We start from the raw sequence: 19,128 nt of genomic DNA on the forward strand, positions 1-19,128 counted from the left end.
CAAAATATCGATAAAATTATCATAGTCGGATAAAATTTTTTTAAAGATAAATATAACCTAGAGAAAAGAAGAAATGAAAGATATATAGTTTAAACTCATATTTTTATATATTTTAATTTGTATAGATATCAGGGCATCATATTTGTTACATTATAATTAGAGTTGTTAAAGTATAGATATAAAAATATGGTATCTGTATCTAGATGCACCTTTATAAAAAGTATCTGCATCTTATCTATGTACAATTTTAGAGGTATCTATATCTGCTTTTAGATATTTTTTAAGATACATTTTGTTATACCTGTATAAATTTCCCCCCTTCAGAAATTTATCACTTTTTGTGAATATCATTTTAAGCTAATAAAATATATCCCCCTTAGTCCTCCCCCCACTCCCTGACCCCCAAAAATGTATGCATATATCTTAAACAATAATTTGAATGAAAGAATGTAAAAATTGATATTTTTTTCTAAAATTATTTATCATAATTTATACATTTTTGGGGAAAAAGCATTAAAAAAAGTATATATTTTATTTTAATTTTATTTTATAAATGTTCATTTAAATAAGAATTTGTTCGAAAAAATTATAAAAAAAGGACTATGATAATTATTATTTTTTATATGGTGTTCGAATTGAATGAGAACAAAATATAATAATATTGTTTGCATATTTTGAGCTCTCATAAGAAGAGTTTTTGTTTGTCTAGATATGTTTTTAAATGAGGTATCGGTATCTGTATCTAGATCCATTTAAAAAGCATTTTTAATAACTCTGATTATTAAAAAAAGCATTTTATTTGATATTATATTTCATTATATATAAAATATAATACAAATCCAGATTTCAAAATTTACATCCAATAGATCATTTCACCTGACCTATCATTTTTAAAAAGCCTTCGGTATAAATATTTCGTATTTAAGCCATTTAATTTCAATTTCAATCTCAAAATATTTAATGATTGCTGAAGAAAATTTCTTCGTATTTCATATATTTCAGTCGCTAAATAATTATGAATATGATAAAGCTATTGTCATAACCGAGCATCTATTTGCAGAAAATCCGAATGAGAAAAATTTGTTTTTATTATGCACATCTTACTATAGGAAAAATTATTATAAATTGGCTTATAATCTATTTGAATATAATCATAAATATGTGTCAAGCTTTTTGCCTAATAAATTTTTAAAGGCTAGAATTGCATATGAATTACAGTATTATGATAAAATTGAATCTATCCTATTTAGCAATAAAAAGGAAATTAAGCAATGCAAAAATTATAAAATTGAAGATATTGAAAATTTAATTGTTGAATCATCAATTTATAGAAGTAAATTATTTCCCAATGATATCATTGATTTTATTTTTGACTTCAATATAAGTCAAATTTTAAATTTTTTGGGATCTTTTTATATAAAGCAATGCAATTATATAAAGGCAAAGAATTGTTTACTTAAAAGTTATGAATTAGATACATTTCTAAATTGGGATGCCATTAAATTATTGCATCGATTATATTTAGTTGATACTGATTTGATAACGAATCAGTCAAAGTTAAACCATTTATATGAAATAGGAATTTTACCACCCAATTTTCTCAAGATTGCAAATAATAGTTTATATATCACTAATAATAACAAAGACAGTAGTTTTATACTTAATGAAAAATTAAACATAAATTTATCACCTAAAACAGAAATGTTATCACCCCTAAAAACAAGTGATGCATCTGATAAGGAAAATAAAACAAATAATAATAAAAATATCATGACTAACAAATTAAAAGCTCCAAAAAAGGTGAAAGTTAAACATCAAATATCCCATAGGAAATGTAAATTATCCAAAATTGATCAGAAAAATATGTTAGAAAAGATTTGTACTCCACAAACTTCTTTATATTTAACTAACGAACCAGAAATCCCTATTAACACACCTCCATTTATTGATATAGGAAATCAATATGATAAATTAATTATATCAAACGTTAATTTGGATAACAAAATAACTCCTCCTTTTCAGGCATATAATCTTGATACTTTAGGTACAGGTACTACAATGAATGCATTCCATTATAATACTGTTACATTGAATAGTGATAAATTACTGAAAAATAATAAAGCTCAAAGGGTTACAAATAACAAGATCAACCCTAAAAAATTAAACAAAATAAAAAGTCATCCATATAAATGTTATACAAATGAAGTTCGCAAAAAATTTTCTGACAATTCAGAATCCCTTACTTTGGATAAAGTTATTGATTCATTCGGAAAAGTCGATTCATATTCTAAGAATGAACAAAAAATTACACAAACTAATTTTAAAAATGCAAAAAGAAGGATTATTCTTAAAGATAATAATGAAACTAATCTATTTAAAGCATTAGATTTTAAAACTAATATTAAATCAAATACACTTGCTAGGATTGACAAATGCAATCAAACTGAAAATCTCAATTATGTTATTGAAGGAGGACATCTTATTAGTATAAACTATTAAATTTATATTTGATATTCTTTTATATTTTGTTGACCAAGTTTAACCTTGCCAAATTTTTTTAAAAATGATTTTCCTGTTTCAAACTAAAGAGTTAGTATTTGTTTGATCTGGCCAAAATTTATTTGGAGTGTTTATTATTTTCCTTAAGTAAGGATCACAAGATATATGATGCCTTAGATATTTAATAAGAAATTAGTTGAATTGTCATTTCTATATAAAATATTTTAAGCAATTTTAATTTTAAAATGTAATATTCACAATTATATTAACTTGAGCCCATATAATGGATAAATAGAATTCAATTTTACCCCAAAAATTAATTGATGACACATTTTGTTTTGATATTGAATTGTAAATAAAAGTGATGTCAAAATTTTTCTGAGGTAGAAAAAATAATTTTAAAATTTATTTATTTTCTCTAACTAAAATTTTTATTATATAATAATTTGCAACAATTTTTGGTAAATATACATTTTTTGGGTATAAATCAGCAGAGTTTAGACTGGAACTTTCTGAACCATTACAAATGAATTTAGGAACCAGAACCCCTTTATAAATGTGGTTATATCCATTTTAATCTTTTCAGGAAACAGTTCTATCAAAAATGCAAGTAGTTTACAGATTTATTTAAAATGTAATGTGAATTATATTAGAATAAATTATTTATTGTTTTAATTTCCTCTTTTATTTGAAGACTACCTTACCAGTTAGGTAATCAAAACCACATCAAATTTAAGAACAAAAGATATTCAAAATTTCAAAACCTACAGAATCCAGGTTTGAAACTACTGTAAATGTTAATATAAGACATCTGATTTTGGTGGTTTATCAGCCATGTCCCCCATTGCTGGAGTGGTATATTAATATTTTAAAATATATAAATCTAATTTAACTATTCTTAGTCAGATAAGTAGACACCGTTACATAATTTAATTTGAAGAGCTCTGGGAAGGAATTAGAACTAAAAAAGCTTGTGGTTTTTCATTCCTCGGGAAAAGGCTTCAGAAACATTACTAATGTTATCATAAATATTAAAAACACATTTGGATATCCAAATAATAGAAAATGGAGTCTAAAATTGATATAATTACATTTAAAACTCTTATTCATAATAGGCAAAAGTATAGGTTTGTCTTAAAAACTTTTAAGCTATCTTACTTGACACAGCAAAATTTGTAGCCTATGCAATTTAATAGGGCCATTCTAATTCAAGCAAACATGACAATCATATTTACACTCAAATTAATGCTAATTGAAAAAAAAATGAATGACGAAATTTGAGAGTATACAAAGGCAACCGTATCACGTCAATACCCGCGAAACTTTTACCGCGAAATGTATTATCGCGAATGTCGATTACCGCGAAAAGATATTATAGCGAATGCATTATCGCGAATGCATAATAGCGAATGTATTATAGCGAATATATTAGCGCGAATGCATTATAGCGAATGCATTACCGCGAAAACATTATAGCGAATGCATTACAGCGAATGTAATACCGCGAATGCATTATCGCGAATGCATCATAGCGAATGTATTATAGCGAATGCATTATAGCTAATGCATTACCGCGAAAATATTATAGCGAATGCATTACAGCGAATGTAATACCGCGAATGCATTATCGCGAATGCATCATAGCGAATTTATTATAGCGAATATATTAGCGCGAATGCATTATAGCGAATGCATTACCGCGAAAACATTATAGCGAATGCATTACAGCGAATGTATTATCGCGAATGTATCATAGCGAATGCATTATCGCGAATGCATCATAGCGAATGCAATATCGCGAATGCATTACAACCAACATTATCACAATGCAATAGTGATTTATATTTGACAAAATTATATTTAACCCATTTTCCAAAAAACCAGAAAACCAGCTTAATTGTCTATATTTATTTAAAGTAGCGGCGTTTTAAAATTATTTACCTCTAAAACACGTCGTTATTTATGAAATTCGTATTTTATTTAAAAATATGTGGAATTTGGTATACTCAATTTTTTTAACGATTAGATTAAGTCGTTTTTTACAAAAGACCCTATTAATAAATATTTTAATATTTTATATTTTAAGATTGATTCTAGTAAAAGTTAATTTTCGCCCCAACAAGCCCCAAACCCCAGGCTTGTAGATTATATTGGTTTATTAAGTCTCCTATAGGATAATTGTTATTATCAATAATACACCATTTGTATATAAATAATTTATAAAAAATTTCAAAATGTGATATTTTATTTTAAAAAATGTTTAAGTTTTAATGAATTTTTTAATTTTTTTCTAATTCTTTTGATTATCAACCACCAAAAAAGGTGAAAGTTAAAGGGGAAAAAAATAGAATTTAAAGCTATAATAGTAGCCAATGAATACTTATTATATCATTATAATTAATTCGACCTAATTCTACTAGCCCCTAGTTACTGATATGATTTACCCTTTCCAGCGCTAAAAAAATATGTTGATAATTTTTAAAATTTTTTAAATAAGATTAGATGAAGGGGAACATTGGATTGAGACCTCTATCTTATTAAATCTTTTGTAATCGTCATTAATTTTATAGCTTTAAAACATAAAATCTTATCTTTTTTAAATTTAAACATTGTTAAATTTAAAAATAATAAATGCCAACTCCTGTTTCAAATATAAATCTTAAAATGATAAAAAATATATTTAATTATATATTTTGGTGGTTTCAATAGAGATGATATGTGAATTTAGTTCAAATTTAATATTTTGTAAATTATTTTCAAATCATATTATTCTGCCTAAAAGGGAATGCCTACAATAAATGTTTTTAAACATAATGATTATGAGACTTTCTGAAATAGGAAAAGAAGATTTTTTAATTTCATATTCTGTCTATTTAATTATTTTTAAATCTCACTGTGTAAATTGGTTTATTATTCATGATACGGTTTAAAACAATTTCAACTTTAAGAGAGACGGAAGGCCACAAATCCATATTTTTATGCCGTTTAATATTATAGTGAAAAACATTTTAATTATGCTTTAATATTATTTACTTATCTTAAATTCCGTATAAAACAATTTATAAAATACAGAGAAAATATTCAAAATAACGAAATTTGAAAATTTAGGGCAGGGCTTTAAATAATCAGAGCTAAAAATGCAGCCAAAGAACATAGGTATATTAATTTACGACATTTATATTATATATTTTATTACTAATTATGACATTGAAATATGTTAAATTCCAATTTTGTCAGGACTGTAAAAAATAGCTAAATTATAATAAAAGTATAATTTTTTTTGGCATTGATAAAGTTATCCTTTCAAAAATAACCCAGCGGCTGAAATAATATTTTTCTATTAAAATCTTTAGACATTTTTGGAATTGGATAAAAATAAAGTTATTACCAAACTATAATTTACTTCTGGCACCTTACTTTAAAAAGATGAAAGGTGCAATAATTTTTTTCAATTTTTCTAAAGATTTATATAAGTTAATTGATGATACTACGAAATAAGATTTATAAATTGATTACATGACTTGTTTATTAACTCATATTTTGTTATATTTTATTACTCTAAAATAATAATTTAATTTTTTTAAAATTCTGGAACCCTAACTGAACTTGGGATCAAGACTAGTGCCTGAAATCTAACTCGTTATATTCAAATTTATTAATGTTTACAACCCTTAATATTTTTGATTAGTAATTTTTTTAAATCTCACTTTCGCGTTTCAATTTATATATAGAATTTAATTTTATTTATAAAACTCTTCATATATTATTAAAGATCAATTCACTATATTGCCACAAAAATGAATTTTTCTAACAAAAATCTAATAGAGAATACAATTACAATCTGCTAGCTGCTTATAGAGTTTTATATTTTTACTAAAAAATATAAAATAATATAAAAACATAATAAAATAACCATAGAAAATACAAAGAATTGTATTTGAGCTCATTTGGCCACTGCCTCCTATTTTTAAAAACAAAAACATTCCATGACTAAAATTCAAATATATAGTTTTATTTATTTGCTTGATAACTAATTTATTTCATTTTTATAATTCTATTCACAATTTGAATACTCTTTTCGTCCAACTCAAAGCTAAATTGTGAAATGATTTGATTCCCTTATAAAAAAAAATAATTTTTAACATCTACATTGACAAATTTATTGCTATAACATATGACTAGTTATTTCTATATTGCATAAACGGGGATAATAATGATAAAAACCACAAACAGGATTTCTCAAAAATGATTGCAAACATAGTTTTTAAGACAAATTTAATTTAGCTAATCAAAAATGTGTGATAATTTTCTTTTATTGCTGCTTAGAGTAACTCCTTGAAAGGTAAACCCAAAACATTACTATGCCTTTTTTGGGAATCTTCTCCCCCTTCTCAAATCTTTCACTTACATTTTCTTCCTTCGAATTTCTTATAATAAATGTCTGCCAAAATAATATTAATTATGTTTCAATTTTAAAAAAATTATTCTGCAGATAGATAAGGTATTTTTTATTTTGTTACCCGCAAATTTGAAATTGAAAACATCAAACATTGAATGGTAAATTTTTTTTATAAAGGAATAATAAATTTGAAAACCGATTAAAAATACTAGGGCTAGAATTTGCATATTATATTGATTTTTTTATAAAAAATTCTATATATTGTCGAAAAATATTATCAAAAAATGGTTATTGTTTTTTAAATAATATACTAAACTATAAAAAATAGTGTAATAATAAAGGTCATGTGCACAACTCCTATATCAAGAAATTGACTTCTTAGAATCCCTAAATGATAACATTCTTCGAAGTGTTACGTGCCTCAGACCCATGTCAAATCTATGAACCAGAAACCAGAACCCCTTTTTCTAATTTTTGGGAACTTGGAATTAGAACCACTTTTTAAAAAAATATTAACAACTAGAACCCATTTTTGTCCAGGTTTCAAATTTTTGGTAAAACATAATTTCCAAGTATACCAATATTTTTTTTTTGCCATAAGGAAATGTAGCTCAAGCTCTCAATATAATATCTCGAGCTCACTCTTACCTGTCGAGATATGAAACTGCGGAAGCACTGAATGCATTCCAACAATTAGTTTCCGCCCACCATGACCTTCCTTACGTGCTCTGTCTCATAGCCAAAACCTATTACGAAATGACTGATTACCACAAAGTTATAAACAAATGTCGGATTTTATATGAGAAAACTTTATTATTCTCTTAATATTAATCATATTTTTCTTAAATTATCTTTTTCCGTTTATAGCGTTGAAAAGCTGTAGTGTCTGCCACATCTCGGCGAATTATATTGTCGGGATTTTATATAGAGTTGAATTAAAATATTCACAGTTAGCTTTGTTCAAAATTGCTCTTCGTGAAAGAAAAATATTTTAAATACACATACTTTTTTAATTTACTAATCTAAGATTTATGTTTTATAATATTAATCCTATCGATATAAATTTTAATTTAACTTTACACGGGTAAATGATATTAAATTTTGTGGACAATAAATTGTAATTTTTTTTATATAACTGACTAACATAATTTAACTTGCTTACAACAATTATCATTATATAAAGTATATGTAGTTCTTTTTTGAATGACAGAAATTAATCATTGTATCGCGATTCCTGTATCATTAGGTTATCCTCATAGCTTTTAATCTATATTTTTCAAAATGCAATTACCACTCTTATCCATCCGATGCACCAATTTTTTTTTTACTTTTTAAAATATATATTATTTATAGGCATGCGTCCTTTACGAAAAAGCGATTAAACAGCGCCCTTTCAACATAGACGGCTGCGAGATTTATAGTTCCTGTTTATGGCATTTGAAGAAACATTACGAGCTATCGGCGTTAGCTAGCGTTCTATCCAAGGAATACCGTTCCTCGCACGTGACTTGGTGCGTAGTGGCGAATTGCTTCGGACTAGCTGGGGATCACGAGCAGGCCATCAAATCTATCAAGAGAGCTATACAAGTTTAGTACAGTATAATCTTATTTGATCATTATTATTCGAATGCTCATCATTAAATTAAACATTAGGAAAGAAATCGTTTCTTACTGCCAAAATAAGTTCTTTTAAGTAGGCTTTCGGATTATTAAAAGCGCAATTAAGAAAAATGTTTATTGTACAATTGTGGAGATTAAAATTATAGATTTATCTCTTGAAAGTCATAAAGGAGAAACATAATTTATGACCATTGTTTTTTAGTGGTCACCATTCAGGCTTCATTTTGGAAGACTGAAGCGCGGTCCTAGACAAAATATCGGTTTATAAACGTTCTTATTAATTTATACTACTATAGTGCGCTCAAAATGAGCGTTTCAAAAAGCGTAAATAATGCATTTATGATGTCGTGCAAATTGGTCAAATTACCACTTGGCTTTAGAAAAATTTTAAAAAAGGTGGTTTGCTTTTTTCAATACTTGTTTATTCATTCATTGTGCACATTGTTCTATGACCAGTTCTTTAAGAAATCAGTTTTTCGCGAGAAAACCGTCAAACCTTGTTACACATAGAAAAATAATAAGGACAGGACACTAAAAATTCTTTTCTAGTTGCTTAATATAGGTAATCTAAATTTAATATATAAAATATAAAAAAAATATTATCTTTTAAAATGGAGTATTTAAAAATTAATGGAATAAAAGGACAGATGATAATATAATTTACACGATTCTTTTTTATAACCTAGTTAAAATTTTGTACCGACGATACAAATAAAGGCAGCTCAATTTAAACAAGGGATGCGGTCCTTTTTTCAAATTGAAAAGTTTGGGCAAACCTTTTTTAAAGCAAAATTTACTTAATTTCTTTTTAAACACGAATAAAATTATGTAATAATATTGTAGTATAAGTATTTTAGTTACACAAATTTTCTATTATGTACTTCGGGCCAATTCCTTAAAACCTGGAATAGACTGATATCCTTAATGAAGACCAATAGACCGGACATTTACTTTTATTAGTGAGAATTATTAAATAGTTTATAAGTATTGTAGAGCTAAAAAATACAAATATTAAAGGGATCGTTTTATTAATTCATATTTTATGGGTTTAATTTTGTACTGACAAAAAATGTCTGACAAAAAAGACCTGCCAAAAATAGTTCCCCTTTCAACGAAATATTTAAAATAATTTTAAATTTTTTGCTAATGTACAATATTACCTACTTTGAAATAAATTAATTGATCGTTACCCGATTTTATTTGTTTAAGTGTTATATATATGTTGTATCAGGATATGAAATCCTTTAGGTAAATCATTTACTAATGACAATTTTTAAATTTGGGAAATCTAACTCGATCAGAAAGGCATTCCAATATACTTAGAGTTTAAAGAACTCACGCTATGAATTTCGGGAAATTTTGCCATGAACATTTATGTAAAAATCTATATAATTATTATAAATAAAATTAGTTCAGTCAAAGGCAAAATTATTTGTATCACATCGTGAGTACTCTTTACATGCTGGAATACCATTTTGGTTTAATCTTATATCTAAAAATCACTTTAAGTAGATGTTAAAATTGAGATATTTTGATTCCCCACGGATTCCATATCCCATTACCACATATATGATAAAATTACAAATTATGATTTGTCGAGGCCTGTGCATACCATGACATAAATTATTAAATAATATAATTTAATATTAAAGCTTAAGTGTAAAATAAGGACTAGTAAAAATTTGTGTTTTTTTGCACAAAATAAAAACTAAAGAAAACCAACGTTAATTTTAAAAATTATTTATGAATTAAAAGTTGAATCCTGAAATGCCTTACGCTTACACTGTGCTGGGTCATGAATATGTTAGCTCGGGAGATTTAGAAATGGGTAATATAGCCTTCCAAAACGCCATCAAAATCGACCAAAATCATTATAACGCTTGGTTTCCTATTTTTTATAATGAAAGAAAAATATTTAAAAAAAACAATATTATATTAAGTTTTTTTCTCCCTTATGTAAATATTGTTTATAGAATGACATTAGCTGCTCAAACAATATTTAGTTTTACTAGAGTATATAATGTCCTAGAAGTTTCAAAATCAGGGCTACTTTCATTGACCTCTATAACTAATATAAATAAACTTAAATTATATATGTCTATATTTTTTTTATTTTAAAAGACCCGATTTTGCCGGTAGTATATAGCACCTAACCATATGAATTTCAGACACTTTATTACAAAAATTAATTTAAGTTATTAGTAACTCAAAATTTAACGCCAAAATTGTCTATAATCTACAGAGTAGGTTCTCTATACATGATGGAATACGATTCCGACAAAATCAAGTTTTTCAAAATTAAAAAAGGAACTGAAAATGACAGGATATTAAGAATTTACTTAAAATCTCAGATTTACTAAATCCCATGACATGTATACATAATTTCGATATGTCTAACAAATCATAATTATTTTTGTTTTAATTTTTATGAAATAGGTATGGATTAGGTATGGTATCCTTCAAATCTGAGAAATATCAAAAATCAGAATATTATTATAAAAAAGCTTTATCGATAAATCCAAAACGGGCTATTATGATGTGCCATCTTGGAATAGTATTTTTTATTTATTTCATAATCATAAGTTTAACTACAAAAAAATTCTCAAATTCGATTTATAATTATACCAAAACTAATAAATATTTTTCCGATTTTTAAAACCATAATATTATCTCAAGATTATTTATATATAATCTTATAGAAATCAATTTTTTAATTTATCGTATTTTCCGGGATTTCTTGTCAAGGGGAGCTACTGGGGAATAGTGTTGTTAAACGGCTCGATTTGAGCCGATTTTTAAAAACGGCTAACTCCATATTTTAGCCAGAAAAATATTGTCTATGCCTTGAGATTTCGCTAATAGATGTTCAAACCTTTGTGCCATCAATGAGCAAAATATTCAGGCTTGCTTAATATTTTTCTGTATAATATATTCAGTTAACCGTTTTTAAAAATAAGCTTAAATCTAGACGTTTAACAACACTACTGGGGACTAAGCATTTTATTATAAATTCAGGGCAGGTTATAGATGATGCCAATAGCCTACCTAAAGGGCCACATTTTGATATTAATCCTCCCCCGTCGTTAAGATTATATTTCTAAAATTAATATAAATACTCTTAAATTTTAGAATGATTAAGAGTTTGCTTCACTACTTCAAGGGGCTAAAGATCTGATCGGATAATTAATAAATTGAATCCATTGTAAGAAATGACAAAAATTTGTATATTACTAAATTAATTACAATTTTATTTTTACTGTATCGATTTTCTTATCTTTTTAAATATTTTGGATTGAAAATTGATTTATATCATCCCTTAAGGGAAAAATAAGGATACTGATTCTAAGTTCAACCACAAGAAAAATGATGGGACAATATAAATTTTACATATATATTTTCAAAAATCTCTTATTAGTATTCCCCGTGTTTATACCTAAAATCTCCTAAGACAGTATTATTAAAGCTTGATGGAACTAAGAAGTTTAAAAATGCCAAATATTTTTTCCCCTAATTTTTTTTCAAAAAATAGTTTAACAAGGTTATATCTAAGAAAGAAAATAAAATTTCTATTTTTCGCATTTCCGATTTTGTAACAGAAAATCTAGTTGTTCTGCCTATTTTTTAATCAAGTGTTGGGTTGCTGAAAGATAGAGGTGGAACATTTGTGTTAATTGATCATTTCTAAATAAAAGGCGTGATCGGAGTGTTCCATTTATATTTTCCTCATATTCTATCGAGCGCAGGATCTTTGTTATCCTTGAATCGTCTTAAATATCGTTGTTTTTCTGGCCAATTACCAATGTCTAAGATAGTAATCATTTTTGATAAGGGTATAAAGTAAGGAGGCAATAGAATGCCTCGTGAAAAAAAAATGGTTTTAAAATAAAAGCAACCTAATATTTTTTAACCTATCCTTAAAAATGAATAAAAATTAACAGCTGGAAAAAATAAAAAATTCAATCTTAAAATTAGTAACTTATTTCAACCAAAAATTAAAAATACGTATTTTTAATTTTTGGAAGGGAATTATGCCAGTCATAATTTAAAAAAAACTTTAATTTACTTATAAATATTATTTTTATCAATTTATTGTTGACCCATTGAAGGACAGTTCTGAAATTATCATTTATATTTTTCTATACTATTGAAAATACAAGGTAAGTTTAAATACTAGCCCGACTACTCGATTTTGAGAAAGAAGCCCACCTTAACTATTTTTTGTTACTATTCTTGTCAGGTTTATAAACAACTTTGTAAGTACGATCAGGCCATGAAATGTTTCGATGACACGTTGAAGAGTGATCCAAAGCTAATTTTAGCAAAATTTTATAGGGCCGAATTGCTTTTAAATCACCAAAAAAATTACAACGACGCTTTAAGGGAATTGATGGAATTGAGTCAATTAGCCCCTGATGAGTCTAAAATTTACCATTCCATTGCTAAGGTTATTTTACTTTTTGTAAAGTATAAAATCACTGAATTTTAACTTATTTTTAAAATTTAACGATCCAATTTTCATATTTTACTCATTAAATTTATGTAAGATTTGATAAATTCTTTACAATACATACCAATTTTTCTATTTATACTTTTAAAATAATATCTGAAAAAATATTGAAGGTGCATGAAAAAATGGGTCGTAAGATAGAATGTTTAAAATATCTAGACTGGGCCCTGTGCATGGAACAGAGGCATCAACGTGGAAAAATTGGTCCCAATACTATAGGTAATTTTTCGAACAAGGACAAGATTAGACAAGATATTGATAGGATCACCACCTCTTTAGAAATAAACCTTCATTCTACGGATCTTATAACACAAAATACAATTGAGGGTAGTCAAAACTATTCTTTCGCCAATAATGAAGAATTGAGACTTGACGAAACGTCCGAATCGAAAAACTCATATTTAATGCAACACAATTCTGGCGTATTTGAGCCTAATATAAAAATTGCGAGTCATTTATTGTTATCAAATGGGAACGACAGCGAGCTGATACCTAACTTGCAAGCTCATTTATCCCTTGTATTAGATAATCTACATGATAAACATAACCATAACTATAAAATTTTAAAACCAATTAAGAATAGTTGCGATATTAGTTCAAATAATGATAATAGTGTTAATGAGTGTTCGTTGGATTATAACTTTAATTCTAATCAGATAGCTTCTAGTTCAAGATACATGGAGCTAGATTAAATGAAGGAATATTTTATTATTATGATTATTAGATAGCAATGCTATCATAACTACTTTATATTATAAGAAAAAATTATATGACTATTTATTTTGAAATATTTTTTATTTTATTTAATAAAGCATGTTTTCTCAATTTTATAGCAAATAAACATGATTAGGTAAATTATTTTTTTATTCTTAACCCCTTCATTTACAAATGCATTATTATAGTATATAGTTTGGCATGAATATGAGTTTGCTGATAGAATATCTAAACCTTTTAAATTACTTTTTTGATATCTAGAGAAAATTTGTTTTCTTTTTTAAAACCCATAATTAATGCATTAAAATTTATACATAAAAAATTGGTTACAAATTATAACTTTAAAAATAAAAAACGGGAGGCCTCCATTTTCTATTTTCAATTGTAAAAGCGCACTTCATATTAAACAATCACTTAAACTTGGCGTATGAGATAAACAGCTATTTTAATTGTTTCAATTTCACCATAATAAATCTATTTTATTTTGGTGTCACATTTTCCAAAGATGCCACAAGTATGACTACCACAAATTATAAAAATATCAAAGCTACAGCCTGAGAGATTGAATTTTTATTTTTTAAATTATAATAAAAAGTTAATATAAAAATATAAAGGCACTCTTTTAAGGAACTGGGGACTACAAGTTCCCATAATAAAATCATATATTAAAATAGTAATTTGTTGAATATTTTGTTTTAAAAAATAAGCCTCGAGTTCTGATATAAGTGCTCTTATTTTGCCGACTATATTTTTAAAAAAATTTAAATTTCCATTTGATATGTATCCAAAAAAAGAGATAACGATTGGTAAAAAAACCATAATTTGTTAATTTTGAATATTTAATTTTTTTATATAGAATTGAGCGCCTTTTTATTTTTATTATATTATAGCTTATGACTGGAATATATATATTATGAATTATCAATGTCAATTAAAAGAAAATTTAAGTGGTTAAAAAAACTTGATAAGATAGTAATTTCTTCAAAATATTTTTCATATTTAATTTTTTATTAAAATTGTTTTCGTTCTTCTAGATTCTCAGTACTATCTTAAATTTTGATATGAATTTTAGTAATTTTCTTATTTTAAATAACTTTTTATATACAAGTTTACCAAATGGATTGAAGCTTAAACTGATATGCATATTATTTAAGCACTATACATATTGGCCAGAATTTGGTTTAAAAAATTCAAACTTCTTGCTTGGGACTGCGTCTTAGTATTATTAGTCATATTCATATCAAATTTTTGAAAATATCGATTCAAAATATTAAGATTTAAATATTTTACTTATATAACATAAGTGAGTAATAAAATATAAAATTCAAAGTGAGATGAGATGAGATGGAAGGGAGTGGGGGTATGTGTAGAAGTTCCTGTTTCTAATGTATATTTAAATTTTGTTTTTGTTTTGACGTATATAGTTTAGGATTGGATGCCAACAACTACCTTTTCAAAAAAATAGCTATTATTTTAAATGTAGCGTTGCTACTTAAGTACTACTTTAAAAAAATATTCATAAACGCTAATAAATAAAATATTGTAGCCCAAAATATATCTTTTTTTTAAATAATCGTAAATGAAATTTCAAGATAAGGAAATTTCATAATAAAATATTGGATATACAATTTAAATAAATCAATTTTAGCAAAGAACATCACCCCAAAAACTTTGCTAAACTATAGTCTCGCAACAGGAGAGCAAGATAGGATAGAGGCATTATATTTTATTGGAGGCATTAAAAGTGGTAACTCTTATGATGTCATTAATGATCTCAAAAAATGTATACACAGCTTATTAGCAATTTTTTATATGTTTGTTGATTGATTATAAATTTAAATTTGAATAGTTAATTTTAGTTTTATTTGAATATTGTTTATTTTTAAAATATATTAAAGTTGATTGTTTAATATGTTCAATTAACTTTTTATATATATATATACTATGTTTTTAGATATAAAGATAATAATAAAATTTGATTTAAAAAAAGAAGTAATTTAAATAGTTTCGTATATAAAAAACACTTTCTTTTATGGTGCCCCGGTTACGGTGGTACGTTTTTCGTTTTTCTTTCTCTTTTTTTAGAAAAAAAATAAAATAAAGTTAAATAATAAAAGTTTTAAAAAAATATATCCTTACCTTGAATTCTTTTGTAAAAAATAAAAAAAACGAATTACTTATCAAATTCGTCGTTCGATATGGGAGATGATAAAGGACAAATAAAATTTTTTGACTTTTCTTTTCGATAGTCAAAATTTTATCCAAATTTACAAAATTATAAAAAGGGTAAAGAAAATTTTCCCTATATTTTGTTATTAAATATAAATTTACGCAATGTTTAACCTATAGAATATCAATAAAATTTTTTTTTTAAAAAACTTAGTCACGAATTAGTATTAAATTTTTCACAGACAAATTATATTGAAACTTAGTGGATTAAATCCTCTTTACGAATTCGAATTAGAATTTTTATAGACAAACTATTAAACCATATTCTCTTGATTAAAATTAAAATTTTTAGACAACTTAAATTTGATTTTAATGAACTACAATGTTTTGCTTTTACGATTTTAAATATTGAAAGTTTACTTTACTCAAATAAAATTATATCATGGACGAAAAATTAACTCTTACACACACTCAATATGTTCCTAAATTTCCCAAGTTATCAGGAAAATTATCTGAGACTTATCTTAACTTAATAGAAACATACTTTGAAGGACATATTGAGTCAGACTCATCTAAAGTTAGGACACTAATATGTAGCTTACCAATTGAGATTGTAGACCAAGTTACATCGATATGTTCTAAAGCACAGTTAAAAGACTTTAATATTGTTTTTGGTAAATTGAAACTGTTAATTCCAAGTGAGGACATTAATGTAAATATAAAGAACTTTAATTTAGCGGTACAAGGTGCCGAGGAGTCCTTCCATACTTTTTATTTTAGAATTTCAAAACTTCATAAAAAATGCGATTTTGATAACGATACAAGAATGATTGAGAAATTAATAACTTGTTCTTTAAATGATAATATTAGAAGGAAGTTAAATAAACATAAGCACGAAGGTTTAGATAAGATGATGAAATTAGGAGTGGAGTTAGATGGCAGCAATATTAAACCAGACGTTAGCGATACAAATTATGTAGACAATGATAAAAAATTGGATAAAAATAAAAAGTTTTACAATTTAAACATGGATAAAATACCATGCAAAAGTACTTTTAGTAATAATGAGAATAATTCTAATGATTATAAACGTAATAATTTTAAAGAAAATAATTTTAATTATAATGGACGTAACACTCATAAGGAAAATTTTGATTTTAAGAAGAGGAATTATAATGATTTTAGGCCTAATTATAGTGCTAGCCGAAACTATCAAAACAATATTTTTCGAGACAGTGAGGGTAACTCTAGAAATTTTCGTAATAACCAATCTTCGAATAACAATTCAAACTATTACGGAAGAAACTCCATGTGGCATAACAATAATTATAATAGAAACAATGCCTGGCAATACAATAACAATTCAAACAATTATGGTAGAGGTACTTGGCAAAACAATAATTATAATGGGAGAAACAATTCCTGGTCTTACAACAATCAAAGAAATCAGAGTCAATATAATAATCGATATGGTTATCAATATCAATCCTATAATAACAACAATAATGGAGAAAATAATACGTGGAAAAATTATAATCAAAATATTAATCAAAGAAAACCATTACAATATAATGACATGAATCAAAGTAACATCAATTGTAACATGAACATTGAAGAGATTGTTGAAGAAAAATATAACCCTACACAAAATAATAATGGTAGTGATTTTAATATCAACAATTTAACTGAGTTTAAACTTAATGATAATGCGTTCATGACTACTTTAAAAGTAAATGATGCTGTTGTTACTATGCAGGTTGATACGGGATCCAAGTTTACAATTATACCTCATGATATGGCTAAACAAATAGGTATTAAAGATCTTAAAAAGTCCACTCTACAACTCACAGCTTATGATGGAAACTTAATCAAAATTATTGGCGTCACTCAAGTTAAAGTAACCTACGAAGGTATCACCAAACACTTGCAAGCCGTGATCGTTAAATCTAATAAAAATGCGTTATTGGGACGTATGTGGATTAATGCCTTTAGTAATATTTTGAACAAATTTATAGCAAACATTGATACCAACTATGAAGATGAAATAAAGAAATTAATAAAAGATTGCGAATCTAAACTGACTAAAAAACCGATCAATAAAGGGAATGTCAAGATATATCTACGTAACGACGCCAAACCGAAAATCATACCACCTAGACGGTTACCTTATTCAAAGATAGACGCTGTTACTAGAGAACTTATGAGATGGATAGGAGATGGAGTAATTGAGCCTGTAACAGATGTCCGATGGGCAAGTCCGATAACCGCTGTCTACAAGGATAATGGGAGCGTTAGGGTTTGCGCAGACTTCAAAGACACTGTCAACCCAGCCCTTGAGGACTTCAGATACCCACTTCCAAGAATAAATGTTCTTATCGCTAAGCTCAAGGAAGGGAAGTTCACCAAGATAGATTTCAAGGATGCGTTCCTACAAATTCCCATCGATGAAACCTGCAGAGACATATTAACTATATCTACACACAGGGGGTACTACCGGTTTACTAGACTTCCTTTTGGGTTAAAGACTTCATCTGCGATTTTTCAACAAATTATGGATCAAATTTTCAGTGACATGAAAGATGTCATATTTTATATTGATGATCTACTAATTACGGGAAGTAGTGACGAAGTTCATTTCAACAACATAAAGAAGGTTTTTGAAAGAATACTATCTCATGGTTTAGTGCCTAATTTTGCAAAAAGCTTATTTTTCAAAAAAAGTCTAAGGTTCTTAGGACACGACATCGACGCCAAGGGGATCCACGCCAACCATGACAAGATCGAGGCGATCGTTAAAATGCCGGAACCAAAATAAGCCGCGGAATTGTCAACGTTTCTAGGTATGGCCGGGTACTACAGAAAATTTTTGAACAACTTCGCTGAAATAGCTGATCCTTTATACAAGATTGTTAACAAAGAAAAATGGGAGTGGAATTTAGAACACTCCAAAAGTTTTGATGATCTAAAGACATTGATTAGTCTTCCTCCAGCTTTGACGTACTTTAATCCTGAACTACCTATCGGAATTGCGACTGATGCATCTAAAAGAGGATTAGGAACTGTTTTGTTTCACACTGAAAAAGATGGCAAAGAAAAACCGATAGCTTTTGCATCAAGAACTTTAGCAAAATCCGAAACAAACTATACCAATATTGAGCGTGAAGCTTTGGCCATTATGTTTGCTATCAAGAGATTTCAAGAATACTTGATAGGGACTAAG

At 26.6% G+C, this 19,128-nt stretch overlaps 1 protein-coding gene across 1 annotated transcript; it reads left to right on the plus strand.

Annotated features, from left to right (window-relative positions):
• The first annotated feature begins 936 nt into the window (after positions 1-936).
• Positions 937-13,761, plus strand: LOC135929443 (cell division cycle protein 27 homolog). The gene is made up of 7 exons (XM_065466028.1): positions 937-2,485; positions 7,500-7,672; positions 8,252-8,485; positions 10,274-10,401; positions 10,955-11,072; positions 12,756-12,962; positions 13,139-13,761. The coding sequence occupies exons 1-7, from the start codon at positions 961-963 to the stop codon at positions 13,715-13,717; spliced, it is 2,964 nt and encodes a 987-aa protein (XP_065322100.1). The 5' UTR covers positions 937-960; the 3' UTR covers positions 13,718-13,761.
• Positions 13,762-19,128: the final 5,367 nt, after the last annotated feature.

This window comes from Gordionus sp. m RMFG-2023, chromosome 5 (assembly GCF_954871325.1).
Source record: "Gordionus sp. m RMFG-2023 chromosome 5, tfGorSpeb1-WG-v2, whole genome shotgun sequence".
Taxonomy (NCBI): Eukaryota; Metazoa; Nematomorpha; class Gordioida; order Chordodea; family Parachordodidae; genus Gordionus; species Gordionus sp. m RMFG-2023.